Here is a 16863-nt window from a genome sequence, read left to right on the forward strand (position 1 = left end):
TGTGACAGGTCCGCTTTAATTAATTGATTGTAAATTATTGATGACACAAAAGAATCTTGTCTAAAATAGGTCATTTAATTACTTCAGACATTAAGACCACTTTCAGATGTCCGGGATCAGGCTGTGTGCCGGGGCTATTAAGCCTGCAAAATCGGATCCGGGCATCTATGTTTGGTTCAGTAGATGGAGTCCAAGAGTTCCTGATAGTGACTGTAAATATGAGTGCAATATGCTGGTCTATGGAAGCCTTAAGAACATATTGATCTGGTTGTGTTTTCAGTCCATGTTACATCCCTACATATATTTCCAAAAACAGGAGCAAAGCTTATCATAGATAAGTAGAGAATATAGATGAGCGAGCGTACTTGCTAAGGCAAACTACTCGAGCGAGTAGTGCCTTATTCGAGTACCTGCCCGCTCGTCTCTAAAGATTCGGCTGCTGGCGGGGGGCGGGAAGCGGCGGGGGAGAGCGGGGAGGAACGGGGGGGGGGTCTCTCTCCCTCTCTCCCCCCCTGCTGCCCCTGCTCACTCCCGCAACTCACCTCTCACCCGCGCCGGCACCCGAATCTTTAGAGACGAGCGGGCAGGTACTCGAATAAGGCACTACTCGCTCGAGTAGTTTGCCTTAGCGAGCATGCTTGCTCATCTCTAGTAGAGAAGCAAAGAGGTTTGTAACTTTAAATCAAACTTTTACATTTCTGTAACATTTGTGTTTTAGTTTGTGATTTCTTGTAACATACATAGTAACATAGTAAGATAGCATGTAAGGCTGAATGAGGACAATGTCCATCTAGTTCAGCCTGTTTCAACCCCCCCCCCCCCCCCCCTTCCCGCTCCCCTCCTTGTTGGTCCAGAGGAAGGCAAAAAAAAAAAACAACGATCCAATTGAGCTCATTTTGAGGGAAAAAAATCCTTCCTGACTCCATATGGCAGTCAGAATAATCCCTGGATCAGCATTTGAGTTCCTCCCTGACTCCAAGACCCAGATCAACAACCCCACTGGTCACCTAATGTCTATATCCTGTAATATCATAGCATTCAAGAAAGATGTCTAGTCTCCTCTTAAACTCTTCTATCAAGTTTGCCATCACCACGTCCTCAGGCAGAGAGTTCCACAGTCTCACTGCTCTTACAGTAAAGAACCCCCTTCTATGTTGGTGATGAAACCTGCTTTCTTCTAGACATGAAGGATGCCCTCTTGTTATCGTTGCAGTCCTACCCTGTTTCCCTGAAAATAAGACCTACCCTGAAAATAAGAACTAGCACGATTTTTCAGATTTTTGAGGATGCAAAATGATTTTTCAGGATTTTTGAGAATGCTTGAAATATAAGCCCTACTCCAAAATAAGCTCTGCTTACAGTTAATTAAAAAAGTCAATTTAAATAGTGTCCAGGCAGCTATACATGTAAAAACTTTTCATCTTTTTGAGCAAAAATTAATATAAGACACTGTCTTATTTTAGGGGGAAACAGGGTAGGTATAAACAGATCATGGGAGAGATCCTTGTATTGTCCCCTCATGTATCTATACATAGTTATTTGGTCGCCCCTGTCTTTTTTCCAGGGTAAATAATCCCAGTTTTGCTAGCCTCTCTGGGTATTCCAGTCCTCTCATTCAGTTTATTAGTTTAGTTGCCCTTCTTTCAACTCCTTCAAGCACTGCAACATCTTTCCTGAGCACCGGTGACCAGAACTGTACTTTAGTTGTTCTTATGTGTGTAAACGAGGGCTTTCTAAAAAAGGTTTCCAGGGATCTAGCTGATGGAACTATGACTGATTCAGAGAGAATATGATTCTAGCAGTTTTTATGGGGTTGTCCCAACTAGAGAATCCTTGTCATAGGGCAGACGAACTTCACAGACCAGAATATCATACTACAGATCTCCATTAAAACCCAGTGACACCATATTATTGCCCTTCAATTGACAAAGCACCAGGTACTACTTCTTCCACCATTAACCCTCTTAACAAAGTGCTTTCTGCACAGACAACTCTCCATTGAAATTAATGCTAATTTCTCTTCCCGTCTGAAACCATTGGAATGTAGTAAAGTTCCAATTTACTTTTTTATATCATTAATTGGAGATCTATTATCCATATCCGCTGCAGGAAGATTTTATTAAAACAAACCCATCCAAATATCACACAAGCATGGACTATATGCCAACATTGTCTACCCTATTGTGGGTAGACTGAACTGACTCTTTTGTGCATATGCTGATCCGTGGCTGTGTAGTCCGTGGCTATGTGTTGCATGCGCGAGATTTGGACAGTTCTGTGCATGACGTACGAGACCTCATTCATATGACATGTCAATTACAATGGGATTGGTCAGGGATTGCAAGGTACTGCAGGCAGCAGAGAAGACCCGGGCCCACTTACGGACCTTTTGGGATTCATATAACACAGGAAGGTTTAAATCTCACTTTTACAACATATCTGGCCCCTAAAGGCTTTAATTAAAAATATATCTTTACCACACTCTTTAATGTATTGTTCCCTTTATGCAATTGATGTTACCTTTAAGAAGGTTCCCTTTAAGAAATGCATCTCTATATGGTCAGCAGACTTCCTTTTGACATTTTGCTATATTTCATAAGGTTTTATGGGATTTCTCATGGCTAATCTACTTTCTAGCGCAGCAGCCTGAAAAACTCCACCAGTACCTGTTTTGGTGCTGCCCAATGTAGTCAAAGGGCAATGATCATTAGCTTGAAAAAAACAAGGCAAAGACAGTAAAATATTTTACTCTTGTAGCGAAATTCTGTACAAAAAACTCAGATACAACTCATTTTATCAATTGAGTATTGTTCCCATTCTTATTACCAACCACGCGGCTACCGGGGGGACCGGTGTTGCATCATTACACAGGTGATCGGAATGTGCTTCTCAGAAATTAGAAACCAGTCACCAGTAATTCAGGTCTAATGAATTCCACTACTGAGGAAAAGTAAAGCATGCAGAGTGAGAACACTGATGGGGTATCTTGTTAGACTATGGCACCGGAATCGGACAGCTTTGTAAATTCAAAGTGGAAAGTTCCAGAGAAATAAATTATAGCTCAGTTCTTCAAGAAGTTAGGTCACTAGTAGAATGACCAAGACGGGCAGTGCTTTCTCTTCTTGTCAGTGAGGTTTTATGCTTTCTTTCTTCAAGTCTGAGCTGTAACAAGGAGACAAAATAGGAATGAAGTCATTTATTGGCGTACAAATATACAAATTATTGATTTACATACAAATCACAAATGAACTCACTACATCGTAAAGGAAGTGACTGGGTTTAGAAAAGGCTGAATGCTACATTTTTATATATTAAGCAGTTTTAACTTTATACATAGCAAGCTTTAGAATAAGAGCAAGTGCAGAAAAGTTAATTTTTGAAGAGTACTTACTGTAGCAGGTAAGTCCATCTGATATATTTCACTCAAACTTGACTGTCCTCCCGAAAACCTAGATTGCGTCTCTTTTTGGACTTTGTGTTTCTGGACTTGGCCTGTGGGACAATGGTAAACCATGGTCAATCAATAGCTCTTGTTTCAGTTGCTAGACTGTTAGAACATGAGGGTGATCAGTGAGTGGAACAGATTACCAGAGGAGGTGGTGAGTGCTCCTTCAATGGAAGTGTTCAAACAAAGGCTGGACAGACATCCGTCTGGGTTGATTTAGTGAATCCTGCACTGAGCAGGGGGTTGGACCCGATGACCCTGGAGCTCCCTTCCAACTCTACCATTCTATGAACATTGTTTCTTCAATGCCATCCAATAGACAGTCGGTGTTAATAAAATCTTAGTTTTACTAATGTGTCAGAGTTCACATTAATTGGCCCTCTTGTTATCCAACAGGCCACTTAAGTGTTTCTAGTTTATTTAGTGTGCCAAAGTTATGTGACTCTACAATGGGCAGCTGCACAAATTAATGACAAGACTTAGACTTGTGAAGGTATGCCCATGCCTAGAACCCTGCATTATATTTGATTACAATAATTTCCTGTCTGAATGCATTATTATTGCGCTTCCACTACAGACATCTTGGTACCCAAATGTGCACTTTGGATCAGCCAAACACACATTTATTCCTTCGGAAGAGGGAACGTTGAGGGCCATAAGGCTCTTTAAAATTGCTTACATCAAAAGAAAATGAGAGCAGACCGGAAAAATGCAACTCGACAGATTTATTCTTCCCCATGTGATAACACCCTAGTATTAGACAGTCCCCATAGACATGAGGATGTTAATTGAACCCAACCCTTCGGGAAAAAAAAACCAGGATTTGCTAACAAGTATCTCACGGTCGTGTCATTTTTGAGATCTGTCAATTAGACAAGTCATAAAAGAATAATCAGTTGGGACACAACCTCTAACGATTGACCACACCAAGGATGAGGGGTCCAAGTCCCCATTGATAAATTTGGTTTGTGCATCCAGTCTTCCAAGAAATCAACAGGAACAGTGTGTGTGCATGGGGGAAGGGGTGAGCCAAACATCCTGTCCAAGGGCCTGTTCACACTGGCATAGGGAAACAAAAGTGTTCAACTACAAAAGTGTATTAGAAAAAAATAGTTTACAGGGAGAAATGTATGCATACCTGAAAGGTACATGAAAGTGCAAGTGTAAACAGGTCCTAAATGACGGGTCATGAAAGTGAAATATGCCCAGGCTCTGGATAATCCATTTAAGTATTTATGCTTCGCTAATTCACAAATGCCACCAAAATCTTCAGGTGCCTTAACCCCAAATACTCTTTTCCCGGCACTGAGCTAATTCATTCGGCCAGTATATAATAAGTGATGACTTTTCTGTGCTGACATCTCAGAATTTAGCTTTTTGATTTTTATAGTAGCATGCCGCATCAATTCGATGTGAATATATCTACTCTTTGTGGTGGCTGTGGTTTTTACCTACAAGTGAAGAAAATGATACCTTTCAAAAATAGGCTAATTACAAATTCATTGACCCTCAGCCTCCAGAACTTTATCCATAGACCCTTTGAGGAACCATTTATAAAGAATGGAGAACTTCTTAACTTTGTATGCACATTAAAGATAGCTGACCATTACACAACATTACAGTCTGTATCCTTTCCAGTAATCTACGTAACCCTTAACAGTAAGCTCTAAGGAAAAATGTAGCTATACAGACAATCAGTTCCACATTTCATTTGCACCGTTACCTTCTTCTGTAATCTTTGGATTTTAGCCTCCTGGGAATTGATTTTGTCTTGATGACTGTCTACTATTGCTTGAAGAGAAAGAATCTGCATGTTTTGCCTTTCAATAGATGCCTGCAGAAAAGAAAAGTAGTGATCGATATGATTAAACTGATGTGACATCCAGCCAAGCACTATTATGGCATGCAACGCCTTACTCATATCTACATAGTAGGTTAGGCTGAATGAAGACAATGTCCATCTAGTTCAGCCTGTTTCAATTCCTAGTTGATCCAGAGGAAGGCATAAACCCCAAGAGGCAGAAGCCAATTAGCCCATTTGGGGGAAAATTCCTTCCCGATTCTGAAGGTGGTTATTTTTCTATTGCTGCCTGTACCATTCTACCTTACGAAGAAGACGTTACTATAACATGTTGGTATGGGAATTCCATGCTTTGTATTAAATAGTTCCCCTTAATTTATTATCACAGACTAGTAATAACAGGTATAAGTCAGTCAAATCATTCTCATGACTAAAATACACTAGGATGATCAGCTATACATGTAGTTGTCTGAAGATCACCAGTCTTAAAGGTTCTCTCCATGAAGACCCTATCCTACTACAACCACTGATCATAGATACCTACCATAATATCTGATGTGTTGAGAACAGATTCCCTCTCGTTCCTTTTTTCCAGAACACTTTGGATCTTGCTTTCTAAAGGCTTGATTTTGTTGTCCAGGGAAACTTCTTCTTCCTTTAGCTTCGCTAGTTCTTCTGAAATCTCTGCAAGCATCTCATACATCTTAGCATTATCTTCAAAGTTTCTTGTTTTCTGGTCCAGTTCTTCTCCAAGTTTAGTCGCTTGATTAACTTGTCCGGACAGTTTTGCCAGAGATGTGTTGAAGTGATTCAATTGCTGGAAAATGCTTTTGATTTGATGTTTTGTATGGTTAAATTCCCTTTTTAATCCTGACCCAATCTGGAGAAGACCTTCTGAGAGTAGTCGGATTTCATCTTGAGGGTATAAACTCAATTCTGCACGAGCCCCCTGAATTGGTGGAACTAAAACACACAATGAATAAAGCAAAGAGAATGTGCAAGTGCCTCTCATTGTGTGCATGGCTATTCTGTAGATCACGAAAGAAGAGAAGTGTGCTACGGGTCTGGTCCTTCTACTCCGCAGGCAAGAGATCTTATTCTATGAGCCACAGACAGCAAGACAGGCAGAATCAGTGTTCTCGAAATTCCACAGATTAACTCTTTGTTAGCTGTTGGCAGCTGTCATGACTGGAGCTAAAAAAAAACATCTGTCAGCGTGACACTTCAGTAGGAATGAAAGTACCATGCTGAAACTGAGGTGAAGAGTCAAGAAGTAGAGTAACACTTTGGTTTTTTTTTAAAGGTGTAATAGTTTTTTAACGTCCAAGACAAACTATGATACTTCAATTTTATGTATAATGCAGTCTTAGAGATCTCAATATACAATAAATAATCTTTCTCTCTCTCTCTCTCTCTCTCTCTCTGTCCTTCTCTCTCTTTCTCTTTCTCCTCTCTCTCTCTCTCTCTCTCTCTCTCCTTCTCTCTCTCCTTCTCTCTCTTTCTCTCTCTTTCTCTTTATCCTTCTCTTTCTCTCTCTCTCTCCTACTCTTTCTCTCTCTCCTTCTCTTTCTCTCTCTCTCCTTCTCTCTCTCTCTCTCTCCTTCTCTCTCTCCTTCTCTCTCTTTCTCTCTCTTTCTCTTTCTCCTTCTCTTTCTCTCTCTCTCCTACTCTTTCTCTCTCTCCTACTCTTTCTCTCTCTCCTTCTCTTTCTCTCTCTTTCTCTCTCTCTCCTCTTTCTCTCTCTCTCTCTTTCCTTCTTTGGCCGCCTGCAGACGGGCGGAAATTCCACGGCGGGATTTCCCGCGGAATTTCCGCCCTTGGAAGCTGCCATAGGATTGCGTTAGCAAACGCAATCCTAGGCAGACTGCTGCGGTTTGTCCGCGTGAAATCTCAGCCGGCAAACAAACCGTAGCATGTTCTATCTCTGTGCGGGGCTCCAGTCTGCGCATGTGCCGGCTGCCCGGCAGCAGGCACATGAAAGATCCGGAGCTGCGGGGCGCGGGTGATTACGCTCTGCTCTCTGCAGGCGCTCGGGTCGGGTCCCGCAGCGAGAATTCTCACTGCCGGATCCGACCGGGCCATCTGCAGGCGGCCTCTCTCTCTCTTTCTCCATGTCTTTCTCTCTCTCTCTCTCCTTCTCGCTCTCCTTTTTTTTCTTTCTCTCTCTCTCCTTCTCGCTCTCCTTTTCTTTCTTTCTCTTTTTCTCTCTCTCGTTCTCTCTATCTTTCTCTCTCTTTTTCTCTCTCTCATTCTCTCTCTCGTCCTCCCTATCTTTCTCTGTCTCTCTTTCTCTTCCTCTCTCTCCTTCTCTCTCTCTCTTTCTCTTTCTTTTTTTCTCTCTCTCCCCTTCTCTCTCCCCTTCTCTCTCCCCTTCTTTCTCCCTTTCGCTCTCCCTTTCGCTCTCTCCTTCTCTTTCCCTTTCGCTCTCTCCTTCTCTCCTTTCTCTCTCTTTCTCTCTCGCTCCTTCTCTCCTTTCTCTCTCTCTCTCTCTCTCTCGCTCTTTCTCTCTCTCTCTCCTTCTCTCTCCTTCTCTTTCTCTCCTTCTCTCTCCTTCTCTTTCTCTCTCTCTCTCTCTCCTTCTCTCTCCTTCTCTCTCTCCTTCTCTTTCTCCTTCTCTCTCCTTCTCTTTCTCCCTCTCTCTCCTTCTCTTTCTCCCTCTCTCCTTCTCTTTCTCCCTCTCTCTCCTTCTCTTTCTCCCTCTCTCTCCTTCTCTTTCTCCCTCTCTCTCCTTCTCTTTCTCCCTCTCTCTCCTTCTCTTTCTCCCTCTCTCTCCTTCTCTTTCTCCCTCTCTCTCCTTCTCTTTCTCCCTCTCTCTCCTTCTCTTTCTCCCTCTCTCTCCTTCTCTTTCTCCCTCTCTCTCCTTCTCTTTCTCCCTCTCTCTCCTTCTCTTTCTCCCTCTCTCTCCTTCTCTTTCTCCCTCTCTCTCCTTCTCTTTCTCTCTCCTTCTCTTTCTCTCTCTCTCTCCTTCTCTCTCTCTCCCCCCTTCTCTCTCTCTCCCCTTCTCTCTCTCTCCCCTTCTCTCTCTCTCCCCTTCTCTCTCTCTCTCTCCCCTTCTCTCTCTCTCCCCTTCTCTCTCTCTCTCTCTCTCTCTCTCCCCTTCTCTCTCTCTCCCCTTCTCTCTCTCTCTCTCCCCTTCTCTCTCTCTCTCTCCCCTTCTCTCTCTCTCCCCTTCTCTCTCTCTCTCCCCTTCTCTCTCTCTCTCCTTCTCTCTCTCTCTCTCTCCTTCTCTCTCTCTCTCTCCTTCTCTCTCTCTCTCTCTCTCCTTCTCTCTCTCTCCCCTTCTCTCTCTCTCTCTCCCCTTCTCTCTCTCTCTCTCTCTCCCCTTCTCTCTCTCTCCCCTTCTCTCTCTCCTTCTCTTTCTCTCTCTCTCCTACTCTTTCTCTCTCTCTCTCTCTCTTTCTCTATCTATCTCTTTCTATCATTCTCTTTCTTTTTCTTTCATTCTCTCTTTCTCTTTCTTTCTTTCTCTCGTTCTCTTTTTTTTTTTCTCTCTCTCACCTATCTAGGCAGATTTACAGTTATATTTCCTTAGGAGTTGACTGTATTTTGGCTAACGGTTAGTTAAACTTGTAGCACAAGTTCAACACCCTCTCATTAACTCCATGATCTCACCTCATAGTGGACATGATACATTTAGAACCTGCCACATGAGCAATTTCCTCCGCCCACACTTACTTTGTGTGCCTTTTCTGCTGACCATTGTGAACGTGCATTTACAAAGGGTGAATGTCAGACATTTGACAAGGTGTGGATTACTAAAACACAGAGATACCACATTTACGAGTACATATCCAAAAATCATTCTCCTGGTTCTTTGGAAAAACACTACAGTGTTACAAAATATAGATAGTTCCCATGAAAATAAGCCTTTGATGGAACCGAGTGAAGGATTTTATAAAGTAGCTCCGTCTGCCAATTCTTGAATGTGCGGAATGTAATCTGCTTTGTCTTCTATAAGATAACATGTACAGCAACAAGCTAAAATTATACATTAATTAAGACTATGGGAACACATTATAAATACAAATCTGTGCTCGGTGGAACATGTTCCTCATATCAGTGATGACGGAATGGACAGCCTAAGGGCTCCGGCACACTTATGGTTTTCTTGCGCGTTTTTTTTCACGCGATATTGCTGCGTTTCTTCACAAGATTGTCAATGGGACTTTCTGATGTTGAAAAAGCATTGCACAAAAATTGCAAAGCACAAACGTGCGATGCGTTTTTAACATTAGAAAGTCCCATTGACAATCGTGTGAAAAAAACGCAGCGATATTGCGTGAAAAAAAACGCGCAAGAAAAACGAAATTGTGCAGGAGCCCTAAGGGAGTCCTAGGGACCGGTGCTCAGGTTGACAGTTCCGTTTTCTTTATTCACTTATATGAAGTTGAAGTTTGGTCTGGATAAGAATATAAACAATGGAACTATGCATTATTTACACCTTGAATCTAAGTCATTGCTCCCCAAATAAGTCTAGTGGAAGTGTGAGGGATGGACAGGAGAGGGACATCGTGTGACACTACAACTGAATACAGGTAGAAACTGTATTCATTATAACATAGTAATAGGCCTGAACATGAAAAAATTCTGATTTCCTTTACGCACCACAACACATTATATGGTGACCTGAATAAACATACCATTTTCCACACTTTTTACCCAACACAATATTCACACCCTGTGTAATTTAGCAAAAGCTGGTACTTTTCTTGAGCTTCCCTTATTCATTCCTATTCTCATTTTTCTTTTGTACCCGACCTCACACAGGGATCTCCTGCTCAGCAGTCCAAAGTACATATAGAGTAGGTGGAAATGTAGTTTACATTTTTAAGGGGAACTTTAACATAGGGTCCTTTTACACCAGCAAATCATCTGTCCGGTGGTAACAATCACTGAGCATATTGGTCAGCACTAGAGATGAGCGAGCATACTTGCTAAGGCTAACTATTCGAGCAAATAGTGCCTTAATTCGAGTACCTGCCCGCTCGTCTCTAAAGATTCGGCTGCCGGCAGGGGGCGGGGAGGAACGGAGGGGAGATCTCTCTCTTCCCCCCGTCACCCCTGCTCACCGCCGCAACTCACCTGTCACCGGCGCCAGCACCCGAATCTTTAGAGACGAGCGGGCAGGTACTCGAATAAGGCACTACTCGCTCGAGTAGTTTGCCTTATCGAGTATGCTCGCTCATCTCTAGTCAGCACTTGTTGATACTATTTGCACAAGCACATGATGCGTAGTATGTGGATGAATGATAAATAGATGTCATGCGGTTGCAGAAGATGTATGGTGTGGGCTCGATACTCAAGTCCATCCTTACCCAGTGGGTATCAGCTGTTTTCAGCACCTGATAGCCGCTGATCGTTTGCATGGCAGCTCAGGCCTATTTAACGATTTCAAGGCTGTCATGTATGAACAGCTGTTAGGCAATGCCCATGGTAGGGCTTATATAGGACTTGTCATGACATGGAGTCAGTGGAGCCGGCTGCAGAGGTCTACAACAACCTTCCTACTTATTCTATTCCTGAGTGTTTTTGGTTATACTTTTTCCTTTGCCCAGACGAGCTCTCCATAGCTCTAACTCCTGACTTGCTTAGTGTTTCAGGTGAGCGGTCCCAGCCATTCACTCTATGGGTGACGGTGAATTGTAATATAGAGGGTGAGCAGTGGGGGCACATATAATCTCAGCTGCATTCATGCGGGGACTATCGGGACCCCAATTCTTGGCATCGATGTCGGTCCCAGCTTCCAGACCCGCACTGATCTTAAAGTCATCCACTATCTTGCACAAATGGCATTATCTTGGTATGACTCCTTTTAAGGAAGGGTTTTTCTTTTGATGTCGAATATTCCTTTTCAATCCAGAAGAAATTTTTATTTATTTTTTTATTAAGATGAATAGGATGAAAAGGATGGAAAGGAAGTGAAGAGATTTCTCAGGGTCCCCTGTTGTGCGTAAACAAGATATGTTCTCTTACAGAGTCATCTTTGTTAAACATGCCCTGCATTATATTCATGTATTCTGTTCTGCACAATTCTGAATTAAAGAAAAAAAGTTTTATGCTCAGTTGGCTTATTAAAGTAAAGGTCCCCAAACTGTTCCACTTCAGAAGTCACATTCAACTATAACAGGTGGTTATGAACAATACTACTCAAACACTGAGTTTTGACCTAATTCACGTATCACCTAGGGTCTCCATGTACTGCCATATGGTGCTTCTATTTGGAAGTGTAATATGGAGATATTTGCCCTAAAAAGCAATGCTACACTTTGGGTAAAACTGAATATAGCAGGAAATATCTCTGTATTGTATCCTCTGGCATTCTACCATGATGACTGTCTTTTGTGTAATCCTGACTCACCTTGTGTCAGCTGCTGACAGTATAAAATGTCCTAAATGTCTTCGCTTTACATACCTGGTGCTATTGGTACAATATAGTATTTGCAGCTGCTGACCGCTAGAAAACCAGATGCAGGGGATTAATACGCAATCATTAAAGCTACTGTCCCCTGTCTATGTTCAGCCGTGAAATAATTTTTTCTCTAGAAGCACCATAGCAGCTGTAGTCTAATAGACGTCACGGAGTAAGTGACTGGGCAGACATAGTCCCCTTGGGCTGGTGACTTCACTTACCAGTATTTGCCCTTCCTCTCCATTATGAAGCAATGAGGTGGAAGAGGAGCCACTGAAGAATGGAAAAGTTGAGCGTTTATTTGGTTTTGTGTACCTAACCTTTCAAACGACTTTTCAGAATAAGCTGCCAAGTGTACATGAGGAGTAACACTGTATCTGGCCATTATATGACTTGTATTCTGCACTTACCACCTACACTCTTTCCCCTTTGTAGGCTGCATGTCTGATTTTCTGTTCTCTCTGAACTGGCAGGTGGAGTCTTAGGGGTTATACTGTTTTACACACTGTGCACATAGAACTGCAGGTACTGCTCTCTAGCCGTCTGTAACACAGAGAGACATAATGGCATCAGGGAAGACACTAGAGAAGCACAGAGCAGTGTAGATGTGAATGAATAACAGTGAATATCTCCTTATTAGCTCTAACAACACATCTATGTGAGTATTTGTTTTTCTCCTCCTCCCCTTCCTTTCTGCTCTTATAGACTTTTATGAGCAAGATGACTCATTTCCCTCCTATACTTTCTGTGCTCTGTCTTACCGACTCAAGTAACAGAGATAACATCACATGATATCCGGTAGTGGACAGCAAATTAGAATGAAGTAAGGTCTCAGGTGACCAGTACAGTTGTTTGAAAAATCAGTGACCATTTAAATAAGCATAAAGTTTTAAAATATACCAATGTGTATTGTTCGGATATTGATTCCATGGCACCAAACTGCAAAACCTAGCAAATTGCTATTAACCCTTTCCAATCCACTGTCTTGACGTCTGAAGACATTCTGATTGAAGGCTGTAAAGCTCCGATGTTAGAAGACATCCGGCAGGGTATTCTTACTGTATATCACTGGCCCCTCTGTTGTTGGGGGCCTCTCCAGCATGTCCCATACCGCAGTACTGCTCTAGCCAGCAGACGGCGCCATTGTATAATGGCAGAAAGAGAAAGCCTCCTAGGAAACCCTGAATCCTAAATTGGATTGCAAAGGGTTAAAAGAAAGACAAGCGGAGAATAAGGCATTTATTAGAATCAAGCATTGGACTATACAGTATATATTGGTTTGGAAATAATAAAGTAAACTGTAGACGAAAAGTTCTATGTTACTAAAGTTTGTACATCTTCACACTTTATATTTGGAGACTTAATTGTAAATCTCTACTGAATTTAATGGAGTGCCAAATCTAAAATCCTCAGCGTATAAAAGCATGTCTTATAACAACAGCTGCTGGTACCAATAGTAGTTATGCATGTAAATGTTACTGGCGGTCCTTAGGATGATATACATGGGAGGTAAAGTAGTGATCATCGGGGCAGGACTTTTTCTGGACTTCTTTTCAGCAATCCTCTTGGTAACAATAAAGTTGGCCTCTCCCCAGGCTGCTCACAGAGAGTAGTAGATTGTATCTGACTGCACAGGAAATGGAGGAAAAGATATTACAGTGGAATTCCCATCTTTCACAACCGATACAGAAGATACGCTGTAAATGTGTTATAGGTGAGGGAGCTTCTAGGGAAGGAAAAGGTCCTATCACACCGGTCTGATGACTTAATAAGGCCCTAAATGGCCGTTCTGATCAATTCATAGGTGGCTGTTCATAACCGAACATATCAAATTCCATTACTCGGTGACAACCTGAGTGTAACCTGGTTCAAGTCTACAAATCAGTTACAATGGCTTAAAACAATACACACTGTATAACATAGCATATTTGAAAGAGTTCAGGATATCATTATACCTGTGAAGGGCTAAATGGCACCTGGATGGGTCGAAAACCTCATTTAGTCCACCCATTGCTGAAATAAGTTTTGCGTGTGTGTTTTGGTGGATGAGCCGCAACAAATTCCCTGGATTTTATAGAATTTATCTGGGCACTTACTATTTTTGTGTACTACTTTTTCATTTGGGAGAATGAAATTGACGAGATTACGCCATTGGGAGAGTGTCAGGGGTCTCCTATCCATCCAGCGCAATGCTACAGCCTTACGGGACAGAAACAGCACCTCACCAAGAAAATTGCGGATGTGGAATTGCCACTGCTCTTCATCAGTATACCTACCAGACATGCGGTGGGGTTGGGTGGCACCCCCAATAGTTGTCTAAGGAAGTCTGTAACCTCCGTCCTGAAGGAGTATACCATCGGGCAACTCCACATCAAATGGAGCGTTGGGTGTCTGACAGCGATGACATTGTGTGTTAGGCGTTCGTGCAGCTACATTTTTGAAGTTAAGGGAAGAGCCAAGCTTGGCTGTTTTTGGAGCTCCCTTATTCTTCAACACAGACAGCTGTGATCAAGCTTCCCTATTGGAGCTGGTGCAACAAACAGCTGCTGGAGGATACCCCTTTAAATTAGATGTGATGGTTCGTTTTTCGTAATATTACTGATACAGAGGAAAGCATTATAACAATTGTATCCAACTATTCTGAATCCTGATATTAGTTTAACACCATGCAGTTTCTAACATTACCCAGACATAAAGGAAATTGCAACATTCGGTGTATCACGACTGATGAGTTACATAGGAATTTCCCTTTAGAATTAAGACAATTACAATTTTAGTTTTATAGATGTCATTTTCTGTTTCAAATATGCTGCATAAAAGCTGGGCCAAATAGAAGATGAAGTGATAGCATTGTGCTGCTGACACTGACAGCTTTGTGTAGGAGTGGAAGTCTCAGGCTCAGATGCTCGGATGCTGATTAGAGGGGATTACCAGAGTTCTAACATGCCTTGAACTTTGCCTTGCTTGGCAAGAAAGCAAATCTTCACTCCATAGCTAAAAATGCTGTGCAGTAGGAAGCTGTGCTTCTACCTTGAATGAAGTCTATAAAAATAAAACATGCTGATATTACATCACCGAGTGTGCAAGGATTATATTGTAATCATTCTAAGAAATCATTCCCGCTTACGTTATACTACGCAGTATTCTATGTACCCATTTGAACTTCATTGTGTAATACTGTACTTTTATCTGGTTTTAATGAAGGTTGGACACAGAGTAGTGTATAATAAGTTCAAGTACTATTGTATCTTGTCACCACCAGAAGTAGTGGTGGAGACAAGATTGAGGGTGCTTGACAGGCCGATGACGCCCCCTGTTCGTGATTGGCTGCATGGCTGGCTCCCCTTCCTCGGGCTTGCAGGTCCTGACACTCAGCACTGCGATCCCCTGATGTAAGTGTACCACGGCTGCTCCTGCCCCCGCTCTGACTGGCAGTGCCGAGGCCCTCCCAGCAGCACTGCTTTACCTGTGGGCTCCTATCTCCCCTTACCATGTCCCCTTACCAGAGCCGCTGTCACTCTCCCCGGCGGCTGTAATCTCCCACCTATGCTTCCCTTTAGCAGCCCCGCTGTGACTGTCCCCGGCGTGGAGGAAGCTGATTGCCTCCGTTGCCTTTTAGCGGCCCCGCTGTGACTCTCCCTGGCGCCTGTCTTCTCCCACCTCTGTTCGCATTACCTGCCCCGCCGTGGAGGAAGTTGAGAGCCGCCGGTTGACACATATTAGCACTGCTGAGCAGCGGTGGGGCCAAGTCTAATCAGCGGAGTACTTTGCCGGTAGCAGTGTAAGCCTGGCCACAGAAAGAAGCAGGGCACACAGCTGACAGCAGCAGCATGGGTGAGAACACTGTTGGCAGCGGTGGCGAGGTATCTGTTTCCTGGGCAAACTCTGCATTGATTTTTGCCTGGGCTGGAGGGTTAGGGTTGGGGTTAGTTTTGCAGTTAGGCTTAGATTATTACCTCTCCGGGCAAAAATCAATCCAGACGCTGCTAGAACCTTCAGGGACCTTCACGAATTAACCCAATCGGGAGCTAGGGGCATGACCGGGGCATTCCTCCAAGCAACCCCTATCAAACCCCTAGCTTCCGGTGGTGACAAGGTACAAAAGTACCATAAATTCAAATAGGTTATTTGTTTATCAACCCAAAATAAATAGACTCGAGTTGCAATCGAGTGGCAAGTTGACTTCAAAGTTAACTCCAGCAAACTCTGTTAAAAAGGCACTCTTTTGGCATAAATTAGGTCAGGGGTGCCTTTGGATACATTTGGGATATGTGGTGGTATGCATTGCAAGTAATACTATGTGCTTATTAATCAATATTTTTAGATACTGAGTGAAGTCACATTGCACCAAATCTAAGTTCTCCTGAAAGAGACAAGTGTTTGCAACTCACCATTTGCTCATTTTTTTGCTTTTTGTCTTCCAGAAATGTCCTCTACGTGTATCCGCAGAGGTTGAATTTTGCTAATCGTCTTTTATCTGCAAGAAATATCACAATCAAAATACAGTTTATGTGTGGAGAAGATGTTAAGAATGCTTTACCGGTAAAACTTGTTTATATACAAAGTGAGACGGGAAGGAAACTTGCTAAATTTTTTTTCTCTTAAAGGGGTTGTTAGAGTATAAAAAAGTTGCTATAAAGCAACAAAATAACCTATATTTGCCTCTCATCTTCCCCCGGGAAGCAGCGGAATGGAACTGGTGAATCTCCTGCTGTCAGTGTGAGCTGAATATCAAGCGTAAGGCAAAAAGATGAGATTAATGGCGCTCCAATGTAAGGTGGAGGAAAATGGCGCTTGTTATGGAATAGAATAAATGAAAGGACTTACCCCAGACGCAACCGTACCCTGGATGTGGAGTAGCGGTTTCGTCCAGATTATCCAGGAAAGTAGATAATGTAGAATGCAGAATCCAAAGAACTAGTCAGGAAGACATCCCACGGTGGGAGAGCATCAAGTGACCGCTGCAAGCAATCAGAGGCTGCAGCTTCCTGTTCCGAACCAGTGACATCATGGCACCCAGGATGTTGAGTGCTGATGCCAGGAGAACGGGAGGCGACGCTGATGCCAGGAGAACGGGAGGCGACGCTGTGGCCTCTGATTGGCTGCAGTGATCAACTGACTTCCAGCCAGCAAGTACAAGGAAACATGTCAGAAGAAGAATCCATGTATCATGTTAAGGGCTTATTCACACTCCTGTATATCAGCCGG

At 42.9% G+C, this 16863-nt stretch overlaps 2 protein-coding genes across 5 annotated transcripts in view; one reads left to right on the forward strand and one right to left on the reverse strand.

The window, feature by feature from the left end:
• Nucleotides 1-16863, forward strand: part of DOCK8 (dedicator of cytokinesis 8) — a 143572-nt gene that overhangs the window by 59133 nt on the left and 67576 nt on the right. For all 4 annotated transcript variants that reach the window (XM_066604205.1, XM_066604206.1, XM_066604207.1 and 1 more), the window contains exon 15: nucleotides 16080-16197. In XM_066604205.1, the coding sequence (XP_066460302.1) occupies nucleotides 16080-16197 (118 nt within the window). The remainder of the gene's footprint in view (nucleotides 1-16079; nucleotides 16198-16863) is intronic.
• LOC136628372 (angiopoietin-related protein 3-like) lies at nucleotides 2732-6392 on the reverse strand. The gene is made up of 4 exons (XM_066604209.1): nucleotides 5791-6392; nucleotides 5169-5279; nucleotides 3392-3492; nucleotides 2732-3162 (listed from the first exon to the last, which is right to left on the reverse strand). The coding sequence occupies exons 1-3, from the start codon at nucleotides 6265-6267 to the stop codon at nucleotides 3424-3426; spliced, it is 657 nt and encodes a 218-aa protein (XP_066460306.1). The 5' UTR covers nucleotides 6268-6392; the 3' UTR covers nucleotides 2732-3162; nucleotides 3392-3423.

Source organism: Eleutherodactylus coqui, chromosome 5 (assembly GCF_035609145.1).
Source record: "Eleutherodactylus coqui strain aEleCoq1 chromosome 5, aEleCoq1.hap1, whole genome shotgun sequence".
NCBI lineage: Eukaryota > Metazoa > Chordata > Amphibia > Anura > Eleutherodactylidae > Eleutherodactylus > Eleutherodactylus coqui.

Coding starts and splice junctions, on each gene's coding strand:
- LOC136628372 (XM_066604209.1), bottom strand. CDS start 6,267: ATGCACACAATGAGAGGCACTTGCACATTCTCTTTGCTTTATTCATTG. Junction 5,280..5,790: donor TCAACACATCAGATATTATG/GTAGGTATCTAT, acceptor TCTTTTCTGCAG/GCATCTATTGAAAGGCAAAA. Junction 3,493..5,168: donor TCCAAAGATTACAGAAGAAG/GTAACGGTGCAA, acceptor ATTGTCCCACAG/GCCAAGTCCAGAAACACAAA.